The sequence below is a fragment of the Otolemur garnettii genome, unplaced genomic scaffold (assembly GCF_000181295.1).
Source record: "Otolemur garnettii isolate 467f Iridium unplaced genomic scaffold, OtoGar3 scaffold00018, whole genome shotgun sequence".
Classification (NCBI taxonomy): Eukaryota; Metazoa; Chordata; class Mammalia; order Primates; family Galagidae; genus Otolemur; species Otolemur garnettii.
Window position 1 is genome coordinate 25,717,798 of NW_003852413.1, and position 14,083 is coordinate 25,731,880.

Consider the following 14,083-nt stretch of genomic DNA (forward strand, 5'->3'; position numbering starts at 1 on the left):
CTCCAGTATATGGGGCCAGCGCCCTACTCCTTTGAGCCACAGGGACTGCCCCTTCTTTCTTTCTTTCTTTTTTTTTTTTTTGAGACACAGTTTCACTTGGTCACACTTGGTACAGTGCCATGGTGTCTTAGCTCACAGCAACCTCAAACTCTTGGGTTCAAGTGATCCTCTCTCCTCAGCCTCCCAAGTAGCTGGGACTACGGATGACTGCCACAATGGTTGGCTATTTTTTAGAGATGGGGTCTTGCTCTGGCTCAGGCTGGTCTCAAACCTGTGAACTCAGGCTGTCTACCCTCCTTGGCTTCCCATGTACTGGGATTACAGGCGTGAGCCACCTCACCCAGCCCAGTTTCTTAAAAATACATTTACCCAGCTCTGTTTTCTACTAACTGAGTCCAGTTCTCTGTGGTGAATTCTCCAAAGACGATTTGGATGTATAGCCAGAGATTAAATAGGTATTATGTTAGTGAGGACATGGGAGGAAATATTTATTGATGTGTTATTAAACTATTACTAGGTATAAAAGCAAATAAAAGACTTTCTGAGCCTAATATAATAGAAGAAATTATACATAAATCAATTGGTAAAGCACTTAGACTTTGATAAATGAACTAATGAAAAGGAACAGACAATTCATAAGGAAGAAAATGCAAATAACTAATAAGCATGTAGAAAGCTATTTGGCCTCCTCATAATGAGAGATATCAAAACAATAGCTATTGACATCAGTTTTTGCCTGTCATGTGAGCTGAAGTTAAAAAGAAAAAAAAAAAAAGACAGTGATATGGCTGTCTTGATACTACTGGTGGAAGGTTTTTTTGTTTTTTGCTGGAGATAGAGTCTTACTCTGTTGCCCCAGCTAGACTGCAGTGATGTCATCATAGCTCACTGCAACCCCCACTCCTGGTCTTGAGCAGTCATCCTGCTTCAGCTTTCCAAGTAGCTGGAACTGCAGGTATACTTCACATGCCTGGCTAACTATTTTTGGTGGAGACAGAATTTCGATCTTTTTTCTTTTTTTTTTATTAAGTCAAATACACATAGATCATGAATACGTTCATGCATATGTAGGGTATAATGTGCCAATTTATTATTATTTTTTTTTGAGACAGAGCCTCAAGCTGTCCCCCTTGGTAGAGTGCCGCTCACAGCAACCTCCAACTCATGGGCTCAAGCGAGTCTCCTGCCTCCGCCTCCCAAGTAGCTGAGACCACAGGCACCTGCCACAACGCCTGGCTATTTTATTTATTTATTTATTTATTTATTTTTTGGTTGCAGCCATCATTGTTGTTTGGCGGACCTGGGCTGGATTTGAACCCACCACCTTAGGTGTATGTGGCTGGCACCTTAGCCACTTGAGCCACAGATGCCGAGCCCAATTTTTTTTTCTTTTAATACAATCCTGAGCTCAAGCAATCCTTTCACCTCAGCCTCTGTATTAGAATTACAGGCCTTGCAACCAGCCCATATATTTTTTTGAAAAGCCATCTGGCAGAATGTATCCAAAGCCTAGATATGTTTATGTCTTTTGACCCAGCAATTCTGCTAATAGGAGTTTATCCTAAGGAAAAATCATAAATGCATAAAGTGCTTTATACCAAGAAGTATCTATTGAGATACTTATAGTAGTAAAAAATTAGAATTAATATTGGTTCAACACTAAGGAAATGATTGTGTCATATCTTCATTGTGAAATATATTTAGCAATTAAAAATGAGGTTTGTGAGTTTTTATGACAGTATAAACTTGAAAAGCAGAATATAAAAGTATATATTAGGATGAGTCATACCTCTAAAATAGTAGAAATAAAATGATTATTATGTCTGAGTATTGACATAATTGGTGATTTTTATTCTTATTTATATCTTTTGTCTGAGTTTTGGAATTTTTAAAGGAGAGAGTATTTTACCTTAATATAAATGTATTTTTAGAAAAAAATTAGAATTAGAGAAGTCTTGTCTTTTTTTAGTACTTTTGGGGCCTTTTTGTTTGTGATTATTATAAAAATAAATGTTTTCCAGGGGCCAGGGGTGGTAGCTCACACCTGTAATTCCAGCACTTGGGAGGCCACGGCGGGTGGGGTGGATTGGCTGAGCTTACGAGTTTAAGACCAGCTTGAGCTAGAGTGAAACCCTGCCTCCAAAAAATAGCTGAGTGTTGTGGTGGGTACCTGTTGTCTCATCTACTCAGGAGGCTGAGGCAAGAGAATGACTTGAGCCCAGAAGTCTGAAGTTGCTGTGAGCTGTGACACCCCAGCACTTTACCACGGTGACAAAGTGAGACTCTGGCTTTAAAATAAATAAATAAATAAATAAATGTTAGCCCATAAATATATATTAAAAGATATCAAAGGCTCGGCGCCTGTGGCTCAAGTGGCTAAGGTGCCAGCCACATACACCTAAGGTGGTGGGTTCGAATCCAGCCCGGGCCTGCTAAACAACAATCATGGCTGCAACCAAAAAAAAAGCCAGGCGTTGTGGTGGGTGCCTGTGGTCCCAGCTACTTGGGAGGTGGAGGAGGGAGACTCACTTGAGCCCAGAAGTTGGAGGTTGCTGTGAGCTGTGATGCTACAGCACTCTACCCAGGAGGACAGCTTGAAGCTCTGTCTCAAAAAAAAAAAAAAAATCAAAGATAGGGCTGGGCACAGTGGCTCATACCTCTAATCCTAGCACTCTGGAAGGCCAAGGTGGGTGGATAGCCTGAGCAAGAGTGAGACCCTTGTCTCTAAAAATAGGCAGGCATTGTGTTGGGCACCTGTAGTCCTAGCTGTTTAAGAGGCTGAGGCAAAAGAATCATGTGAGCCCAAGAGTTTGAGGTTGCTGTGCGCTATGATGCTACAGCCACTCTCCTGAGGGTGAAAAAGTGAGACTCTGTCTTACACACACAAAAAAGATACCAAAGAGGGCGGTGCCTGTGGCTCAAGGAGTAGGGCACCCACCCCATATACCGGAGGTAGTGGTTTTAAACCCTGCCCAGCCAAAAGAAAAAAATGCAAAAAAAAAAAAAAAAAGATACCAAAGAATATAATGTGAAAAAGAAAATGAATCTGATTTTCTTTTTTTTTTTTTTTTTTTGAGACGGAGCCTCAAGCTGTTGTCCTGGGTAGAGTGCTGTGGTATCATAGCTCACAGCAATATCCAACTCCTGGGCTCAAGCGAGTCTCCTGCCTCCGCCTCCCAAGTAGCTGGGATCACAGGCACCCACCACAATGCCGGGCTGTTTTTTTGGTTGCAGCCGTTATTGCCGTTTGGCGGGCCTGGGCTAGATTCACACCTGCCAGCTCAGGTGTATGTGGCTGGCGCCTTAGCCACTTGAGTCATAGGCGCCAAGCCAATGAATCTGATTTTCAACCTAAAATTCTGTGCTTAGGCAAATGTTGAATTTCAAAGAGAGAACAACATAAATATTTTCAGATTGTAGGGTCAGTGAAAATTTAATTCTGGCCTCTGTGGCTCACACTTCTAATCCTAGTACTTACCCTGGAAGGGTGAAGCAGGACGATTGCTTGAGCGCAGCAGTTGGAGACTAGCCTGAGCAAGAGCAAGACACTGTCTCTACTTCAAATAGAAGAATTAGCTGGGGTTCAAGTGCCTGAAGTCCTAGCTACTTGGGAGGCTGAGTCCCAAGAAGATGACTAAAGGGGAGTTTGAGGTTACAGTGAGCTATGATGTCACTACTGCATTCTATCAATAGAGTTATGACCCTGTCTGAAAAAAGAAAAAAGAATTCCTAACATGATAAAAGATACTTATTATACACTTATACACGCACATACCACACACACACATATATATATAGAGAGAGAGAGCACACTTAATCTGTGCCAAGTACTGTTTTAAGTAGATTGAAAATATTATTTAATCTTTTCAGTAATTTTTTGAGATAAATTCTGTTATCTCCATTTTATAAATAAACTAAGGCCCCCAAATTGTTTTTTAATTAACTTCAATAACTTGTCCAAGTTCACAAAGCTAGTGCTGGGATTTAAACTGAAGTGGTTTAATTCAACAGTCTGTGCTTCTAACCAAATTATACTGTATTTTTAAAATTAAATATTAAAAAAAATATTTGTACATAATTTGAAATTCAGAAGTGCTGTCCAGTGAAATTTCGTTTGCTGTTGTATTCTGTCCTACTCTCTCAGTTCCCCTCCTCAGAAGCAACCAGTTTCCTATGTATCCTTTTAAAACTGTATCATGCTGTTATAAACATTTATGCTTATAAACATTTATACTTTTTGAGAACACAGAAATTGTCATGCCATATATAATATTCTGTATCTACTACCTCTTTTTTCCCCTTCACTATATATTAGAGGTTACTTACTATCAGTATGTTAAAGCTGAGTGCGATGGCATCACAGCTCACAGCAACCCCAAACTCTTGGAGCTTAAGCAATTCTCTTGCCTCAGCCTCCCAAGTAGCTGGGACTACAGGTGCCTGGCTATTTTTTGTTGTTGTTGTTGCTGCAGTTGTCATTGTTGTTTAGCTGGCTGGGGCCAGGTTTGAACCTGCTAGCCTCGGTGTATGTGGCTGGCAGTGTAACCACTGTCCTATAGGCACTGAGTCTAAAGCCAACATTTTTTCTTTTCTTCTCCTTTTTTTTTTTTTGAGACAAGAGTCTTACTGCCCTGGGTAGAGTGCTGCTCACCCGGCATTGTAGTGGGCACTGTAGTCCCTGCTGCTTGGTAGGCTGAGGCAAGAGAATCACTTGAGTCTAAGAGTTTGAGGTTCCTGTAAGCTGTGACGCCATTGTACTCTACCGAGGGTGACATAATACAACTCTGTCTCAAAAAAAAAGAAAAAAAAGAGTTTAGAGCCAATATACTAAATGGTGAAACCATTTCAAATAACAACATGTCAGGGATGGTTATGGTTATGGTTATGAGTTATAGTATGGTATAACTCAACATAGTTTTTGAGATTTTTAGCTAATACAACAAATAACTGATAGAAATGTTGGAACAAAAAATTTATCTTGCACATGTGACTATGCTAAATTATTGAATGTTTGTTAAAGTCTGTTTGAAAATCATTGGCTTTCACATTTTTCCCAAGGTCCTGTGGGTCAAAGTTACACAGTCATTTTGCTTTTAGAAGAAGTTCTTATCTTTTCAAAATAAATTGCACAAGTGGTTTGTCTGATAATGGAGTAAATATTGAACATATCTTAGGAGGACATTAATAACCTTTGTGTTAGTCTCCTTAAATTTAACAATTGTTGCAGTGATTATATAACTAAATAAAACATCTTCTTCTCTGAAATTTGAACCATTCTAGAATATTGGTTAAGTTACCATGATCACTGTAAGATCTGGTAATCACTGGTTAGTTAAGGGTCCTGTAGAGTGGCATTTATGTGGAGAAACACTAGTCGTATCATCTTGAAGAGTGAAAAACAAGTTGTTAATAATTGGTGGCAGAAAGGCACAGACCTTTACTCTCTTTTTATATAAATCAATCTATCTTTAATTTTATAAGCATTTAGTATTAGTTCATTAACTTTTTTTTTTTTTTTTTTTGAGACAGAGTATCACTAAGTTGCCCTCGGTAGAGTGCTTTGGCATCACAGCTCACAGTAACCCTTTGGGCTCATGCGATTCTCTTGCCTCAGCCTCCCAAGTAGCTGGGAGTACAGGTGCCTGCCACAACTCTCGGCTATTTTTTTTGTTGCAGTTGGTGTTGTTTAGTAAGCCCTGGCCGGGTTCGAACCTGTCAGCCTAGATGTATGTGGCTGGTGTCGTAACCACTGTCCTATGGGTGCCGAGCTTAATTTTCTTTCTTTTTTTTTTTTTAAGAGAGTTTCGTTCTGCCACCCAGGCTGGAGTTAAAGTGGCATGATTATAGCTCATTGCAGCCTCAAACTCCTGGGTTCAAGTGATCATCCTACCTCAACCCCTTAAGTAGCTGGGACTACAGGTGTTCACCATCATACCTGGCTAATTTTTTTTTTGCAGTTTTTGGCCCGGGCTGGGTTTGAACCTGCCACCTCCAGCATATGGGGCTGGCACCCTACTCATTTGAGCCACAGGCGCTGCCCACACCTGGCTGCTAATTTTTAAAAATTATTTTTGGTAGAGACAGGGTCTCAATGTATTGCCTGGGCTGGTCTCAAACTCCTGGCCTGAAGTGATCCTCCATCTTCAACCTCTCAAAGTGCTTGGATTGTAGGTGGGAGCCACTGCATCTGGCCTGAATTTCTTTCTTTCTTTCTTTTGGCCTAAATTTCTTACCATTTAAATATTTCAGAATTTACTCTAGGTTTGTAATTATTATACTGAACCAGATGTTAAACACTTAAGGTTTTTAAATAATTTTTCAGTTGTTTAATTTATAAATGAGCTTAATATGTTTTAAAAGGTTTACAACTCCAAACAGATAAATATTGCACATGTTGGATATTGAAATAAGGTATATAATTTGAGGAAGCAGTGTAAATTATGTATTTGAATAGGTATAAAATTAGACAAGTTGGCAATCAATACATTAATGTGGTGTGAAATTTGATAGTACGTGAAATTTATTAAAGTTCCTTTTCTCCGTCTTACCCTAAAGTTCTACTATATTAATAATAAGTACTTTGTAAATTAGCATAATGTGACACTAATTAAATATTAATGATCTTTTTAAAACTTTAACTTGTGTTTTGTTTGAATTTCAGGTAATAACTCTTTCCAAATACTTTGTATGTTATTTAGTATGCCACTTTTTGGAAGTGGTTACTGTCAATATCTTGTTATGGTTTGATGGCCTTGGAGATTTAAAACCGAGTAAAAGTGTAAGCAGCCTTTCTTATTTAGTTATGAGTTTTAAATCCATTTTTGTTCCAAATAGGAAAAATTGAAAGATTTACCATGAAATATGAATTGTATCTTAAAACATCTTAACATTGACTTAATGAAAATAGACTGGCCAATTCCATTTTTGGAATTGCAACAGAATTACATCAAACAGTTTCTATTAAAGGTAGTGGATTTTTATAATCTATTTGATCTTTCCTTTTAAACTTTATTAATGTGACTACATCTGTTTTTTAAAAAAATTCAGTGAATTCCTAAAGAAAATAGAAAACATCTTTTAAAATATTTTTCTTTAAAATTTTGGGTTATTTATAATTTAATTCTTAAGTATCAACATTTAGAATTCTTGCTGATTCTTTTACTGTATTCATATTTACCATCCCAATAATCAGTTTTTCTCGTCAAAGAAAAAAGTATTCACTGTCCTCCTCAGATATTCACAGCTGTCTAATTTTTTATAGTACCTATCCCAAATGTCTATTCAATTGAGCTTCAGTTGAGTTGGGATTTTTCACAGCATGATTACTTTAAGAATGTGGCACTTTCTTTAGACCTTTGATATAAAGGTGTAAAATTTTCTACTTTCAGAACCAGTTTGAGACATGTAAGAAAATCAGTCTAGACACAGTTTCTCTTTTACTTATTCTGTATACTTAGATTCTTCATGATATTTGGATCTTTTCAAAACTCAAATTCAATTTTATAAGGATATGACCTTGAGACTATCCAAAGGAATATAATATGTCAGAGTAAGAAAGAGAAACAAGAACATTTTGAAGAATATCAAATGTCATTTGTGCACAGCATTCCAAAGTGACAGTTTAAAATATTAGGATATAAAAGTTTGGTATTGGGGTGGCACCTGTGGCTCAGTAAGTAGGGTGCTGGCCCCATATACCAAGGGTGGCAGATTCAAACCTGGCCCCAGCCAAACTGCAACAAAAAATAGCCAAGTGTTGTGGTGGGCGCCTGTGGTCCCAGCTACGCGGGAGGCTGAGGCAAGAGAATTGCCTAAGCCCAAGAGCTAGAGGTTGCTGTGAGCTGTGATGCTACGGCACTCTACTGAGGGTGACAAAGTGACTCTGTCTCTTAAAAAAAAAAAAAAGTTTGGTATTGGCATGGCACTCATAGCATAGCCCATAGATAGCATAATGGCTACGGCACCAGCTACATACACTGAAGTTGGCAGGTTCGAACTTGACCCCGGGGCAGCTAACCAACAATGACAACTGCAACAAAAAATAGCCAGGTGTTGTGGCAGGGGCTTGTAGTCCCAGCTACTTGGGAGGCTGAGGCAAGAGAATCACTTGAGCCCAAGAGTTTGGGGTTGCTGTGAGCTGTGACACCATGGCACTCTACTGAGGGTGACATAGTGAGACTCTGTCTCAAAAAAAAAAAAGTTTGGTATGATTGGGTAATTACTTTATAATTATATACATGCCATATCTTTGATTTGTTAAGACTCTGATGCTTGAAATCTTATGATTAAATAGGCACTTTGCAAGGATTAATAACAAAGCTAGCATCTCCCCGTGTTTTTTTTTTTCTTTTGAGACAGTTTCACTTTGTCACCCTCAGTAGAGGACTGTGGCATCACAGCTCACAGCAACTTCCAACTCCTGGGCTTAGGCAATTGTTTTGTTTCAGCCTCCTGCCACAACATCTGGCTATGTTTTGTTGCGGTTTGGCCAGGGCCGGGTTCGAACCCACCACCCACCTTATATGGGGCCAGCACCCTACTCACTGAGCCAAAAGCACTGCCCCATCTCCCTGTTTTTTATGAGTTGATTTGAAAAATGTAGAATGGGATTATTGTTTTGCCATGCATCTGAATTTAGGAGATGACTAAATGATAGTAATTATAATTATTTTTTCTGTCATAAAATAAAAGTATATATGGTCACAAAACCTCACATACTAAAAAAAAAAAAACCTCACATTTTGTCTAAATCAGTTTTACTCTTATATAACAGTAGGTTGTACTCTTATTTGCATTTAATAATTATTGGTTATATGTATTTCTTTACTATCAGATTTCAAATTATTGAGATAACTTTAAGAGTTCGTATTTATGAACCGGGTGTGGTGGCTTATACTTGTAATCCTAGCACTTTGGGAGGCTGAGGTGGGAGGATTGCTTGAAGCCAGGAGTTCAAGATTAGCTTGGGCAAGAGCAAGACCCCCTTTCTACGAAAAATTAGCCGAGTACAGTGGCACATGCCTGTAGTCTCAGCTACTTGGGAGGCTGAGGCAGGAGGATCAGTTGAGTGCAGGAGTTTGAGGTTACAGTAAGCTATGACTGCACCACTGCATTCTAGCCCCGCTGAGCGAGACCCTGTCTCCAAAGGGGGAAAAAGAAGTTTGTTTTATGTACTTTTGCTGATTAAATCATTGCTTTCCCCTATATATTTCCTTACAAAAATATATAGTCAGTGTTTCATTTGGATTGAACATATAGTCTCGTCTTGATAATGAGAGTAATTGGCCACATTTCTCTTCTTGTGCACAAAGTTTTCTAAAAGGACTGATTCATGTGGTGTAATTGGCAGAGTATGAATTCCAGATTGACATTTTATCCCATTCTTGCTACATTTTTTTTTTTTTTTGAGACAGAGCCTCAAGCTGTCCCCCTGGCTAGAGTGCTGTGGCATCACAGCTCACAGCAATCTCTAACTCCTAGGCTTAAGCGAGTCTCCTGCCTCAGCCTCCCAAGTAGCTGGGACCATAGGCACCCACCACAATGCATGGCTATTTTTTTTTTTTTTTTTGGTTGCAGCCGTCATTGTTGTTTGGTGGGCTCGGGCTGGATTCGAACCCGCCACCTTAGGTGTATGTGGCTGACGCCTTCACCACTTGAGCCACAGGTGCCGAGCCCTTGCTACTTATTAATTATATGACCTTGGGCAAGTTTTTTCAACTTTTCAGCCTCAGTTTTCTCATGGAAAAAATGGGGACAAATTTATAAATAGCTATAAATATTTTAAAAGCATCCTGCACAATAGCACATTAGGCATTTAACAACAAATATTTATTCCTGTTCTTATTTTCATATATTGGTAATTTGAGACCAAGTTAATAAAATTAAAGAACATTCTAAGCAGTCATCATAAACATGACTTTAAGGATTATTTTAGGGGGGGTAGTGCCTGTGGCTCAGTGAGTAGGGCACTGGTCCCATATACCAAGGGTGGTGGGTTCGAACCTGGCCCTGGCCAAACTGCAACAAAACATAGCCAGGTGTTTGGTGGGCGCCTGTAGTCCCAGCTACTCAAGAGGCTGAGGCAAGAGAATCGCCTAAGCCCAAGAGCTGGAGGTTCCTGTGAGCTGTGATGTCACAGTACTCTACCGAGGGTGACAAAGTGAGACTCTGTCTCAAATAAATAAAATTAAAAGTAAAATTAAAGAAGAAAAAGAATTATTTTAGGGGCTTGGCACTTGTAGCTCAGCAGCTAGGGTGCCAGCCACATACACCGGAGCTGGTGGGTTCAAACCCAACCCGGGCCTGCCAAACAACAATGACAATTACCACCAAAAAATAGCCGGGCGTTGTGGCGGGCTAGTAGTCCCAGCTACTTGGAAGGCCTAGGCAAGACAATTGCTTAGGCCCAAGAGTTTGAGGTTGCTGAGCTATGATGCCTCAGCACTCTACCAAGGACAACATAATGAGACTCTGTCTCCAAAAAAAAAAAAAAGAATTATTTTAGGATTAGTCTGTCATTTACTTTAGTATATGCTATATTCTTTCCAGTGCCAGGAGGAAGATCTGAGAAAGGAAGGAATGATTTGAACATTATAAATAGCTAACTGAATAGTGTCTTGAGAACATACTTTTGATAACTGATTGCACTTGCCATCTCCATAAAAGTGTGGTTTTTATTTATCTTCAATTACAGGTACAGGAACCTTAAAGATAGATTTTGTTGGAGAGCTGAATGACAAAATGAAAGGTTTCTATAGAAGTAAATATACTACACCCTCTGGAGAAGTCCGCTATGCTGCTGTAACACAGTTTGAGGTATGAGTTATTCTCTAAAATATTATGATTCTTATTAAATTAGGCATTCTGGCAAAACTTTATTATTTTGGTGATTATTTGAGGTTAGGTGCCTTTGGCCATATTTACATATGCAGTTTTAGAATTTTTATTTTATATTCATCCATTGTCTCCATAGACTTAAGGGAATAAAGGGTGCAGGTTGGGCAAATACATATAGATAGCAGGTGTGAAAAACACATTTTAAGAAAGGAAAAAAAACTATTGGCTCGTTGTCTGTAGCTTAAGTGGCTAAGTCGCCGGCCACATACACCAGAGCTCATGGGTTTGAATCCAGCCTGGCAAACAGCAATGACAACTACAACCAAAAAATGGCTGGGCATTGTGGTGGGTGCCTGTAGTCCCAGCTACTTGGGAGGATGAGGCAAGAGAATTGCTTAAGCCCAGGAGTTGGAGGTTGCTGTGAGCTGTGATGCCACATCACTCTACCCAGAGTGACAGCTTGAAGCTCTGTCTCAAAAAAAAAAAAAAAAAAATTAAATTCATAATGTTCTGCAATTACAAGAAGTACTCAAGGTGACTTATATATTTCTTATCAATATATATGGAGCATTACAATTTTAATACAGTTTTTTCCTTTCTTAAAATGTGTGTACATTTTTTGGCACTCTTTGAACATATGTGTTTAACAAAATTGCATTACCTAAATTGCTTTTATACTGTTTGCCTTTCTTAATTAAAGTCATCCTATTGGTATTTGATACCTTTGGCATTTCCTACAGCATTATTAACTATTTTGTAACATTCTTTTGCTGCTTTGACATTTTCCCTTGTTTATCTTACTGTAGTATTTGTGCTTTCTTTGATTTTTATTTATCAAGTATTTCTAAGTTATATATTTTTTGAATTGCTAGTGGTACTTTTAAATTTTAAATTAATTAAATTTATTTCTGTAAATTTCAATATGGATAATAAAATAATCAATGATATTCATTCCTGTGTTTCTACCTATATCCCTATATTGTTTATTTAGCATAATCCAAATTTTTGAGTTCCAATTTATGATTAATTTTATCTTTTTTTTCTATCTGCCTTCTGTTTTAAAATAAGATTTGTCACAGCTATTTAGGCTCAATTCTATATTTGAAGGATCTAGCCCTTTTGAACACTTCATCCTAGAATGGTTGACTGGTGTATTTCTCCAATTTTTTAGAGAGGCATGTGGGTAGTATAACTTTTCAGCCTTTGCATATCTAAAAATCTTTCATTTGCCTTTATACATAACCAGTTTTACTAGGTATGTAGATTTGTTGATGGAAAAAATAAAAAGGAAAAAGAGCAACTCCTGCTATCTTGCAGCTGTCCTGACACAACTGGCCCATGTTATTCTCCTATTGGACATAAACATTATCATAAAATACCAACCTCAGAAAAGGTTTCTCTGAGAACAAGATAAAGTAAGACAAAACTAGGGTACTTAATAATTTTTCTAAGCATAGACAAAAACAAGACCACTGTGTTAACCACAAAATACCAAAGATTTCCATCTCTCAGTTAAAAATGATTGACTACTGCTTCTTTACTTATTATTAAATGTGATTTTAGACTTGCTCTAATCCGGCCTCCTTGTAGATAAGATTTATTCAGATACCTACTCAGAGAATTGCTTCATAGAATTTCTGACTATCTCAATTTAGGGTGAATCCTTGCTTCCTTAGATCTGTCCTATAATCACCCAACCATATTCCAAAGTGGATTCGTTGTTTTAGAATTCCAACTTGGGGCTCAGCGCCTCTGGCTTAAGTGGCTAAGGCGCCAGCCCACATACACCTAAGGTGGCAGGTTCGAATCCAGCCCGGGCCCGCCAAACAACGATGGCTGCAACCAAAAAATAGCCAGACGTTATGGTGGGCGCCTGTGGTCCCAGCTACTGGGGAGGCTGAGACAGGAGACTCGCTTGAGCCCAGGAGTTGGAGGTTGTTGTGACCTGTGATGCCATGGCACTCTACCCAGGGGGACAGCTTGAGGCTCTGTCTCAAAAAAAAAAAAAAAATAGAATTCCAATTTGGTTCTTTGTTTTATTCTTACTCAGACACCCCATGGTTCCCTATGATGTTGAGTTTTCTCTAGCAGCAAGGAGTAATAAGCCCAACTTGTTCAACCATAAGAATTAGTACAATTGGCTTATAAGTTTTTACTTTAAAAGTCTACAAATATAATGTGATATAAGTCTTACACATCTCATTTTGTCAAGATAAGGAGTCACGAACTAAAATATTTCTTCTCTCTTTGTAGGTAAGTTTTTTTTCATAGCTTTGTTTTCTTTCAGCTTGTTTAATTATTTCTTGACACTGATAATGGAAAATGTTTTACCAGTTATTCACTTTTTATTAATTGTGCCTAGTGCTTGATGAACCCCATTGATTTTCAAATTGAGAGCTTTCTTCCATATGGCAAAAGTTTCCTATATTACATCTTCATTGTTATATCTGTTCTGATTGATCTTCAAGCACATCAGTTAATAATAGCTTTAGCTCTATTAATTATCTCTGAAATGTGTCTTTGATTGCTTTTATCACATTATCCTTAGAATGTTTTAGAAACATTTATAATAAATCTTTGTTTTGTTTTGTTTTTTCTTTTTTTAGAGACAGGGTCTCATTCTGTCACCCAAGCTAGAGTACAGTGGTACAACTACAGCTCACTGTAGCCTTGAGCTCCCAGGCTCTAAGGATCCTGCTGCCTCAGCCTCCTAAGTAGCTGGGACTACAGGCGCAGCTTTTTGAAATTTTTGTAGACATAGGGTCTCACTACGTTGCCAGGCTAGTCTCTAACTCCTGGCCTCTGACCTTGGCCTTTCAAAGTGCTGGGATTATGGGGTAAGCCACTGCACCCAGCTCTTAAATCTCATTCATGCCATTCATTTAATTTCCTCCAGTATGAATTCATTTTTCAACTGCTGCTGGTTATATTTAAATGTTTCTGTGCAGGCTGAGGCAGGTGGATTGCCCTGAGCTCACAGATTGAAGACCAGGTTGAGCCAGAGCAAGACCCGGTCTCCGGCATTGAGGCAGGCCCTTATAGTCCCAGCTACTCCGGAGGCTGAGCTAAGAGAATCACTTGAGCCCAAGAGTTTGAGGTTGCTTTGAGCTATGTCTCAAAAATAAATAAATAAAAATACATGTCTCTGTGCTATCATTTCTTTTTTTTTCTTTTTTTTTGAGACAGAGCCTCAAGCTGTCCCCCTGGGTAGAGTGCCGTGGCATTACAGCTCACAGCAACCTCCAAC

General features: G+C 38.6%; 1 protein-coding gene across 2 annotated transcripts in view; it reads left to right on the forward strand.

Annotated features, from left to right (window-relative positions):
* NPEPPS (aminopeptidase puromycin sensitive) overlaps positions 1–14,083 on the forward strand; it is a 129,314-nt gene that overhangs the window by 58,289 nt on the left and 56,942 nt on the right. Inside the window, exons 1-2 of one of the 2 annotated variants that reach the window (XM_023511323.1) lie at positions 6,653–6,778; positions 10,694–10,815. In XM_023511323.1, coding sequence (XP_023367091.1) covers positions 10,741–10,815 — 75 coding nt within the window. In that variant the 5' untranslated portion in view covers positions 6,653–6,778; positions 10,694–10,740. Of the gene's footprint in view, positions 1–6,652; positions 6,779–10,693; positions 10,816–14,083 lie in introns of those variants that run through there. The other variant, XM_003786441.3, reaches the window with a different exon arrangement.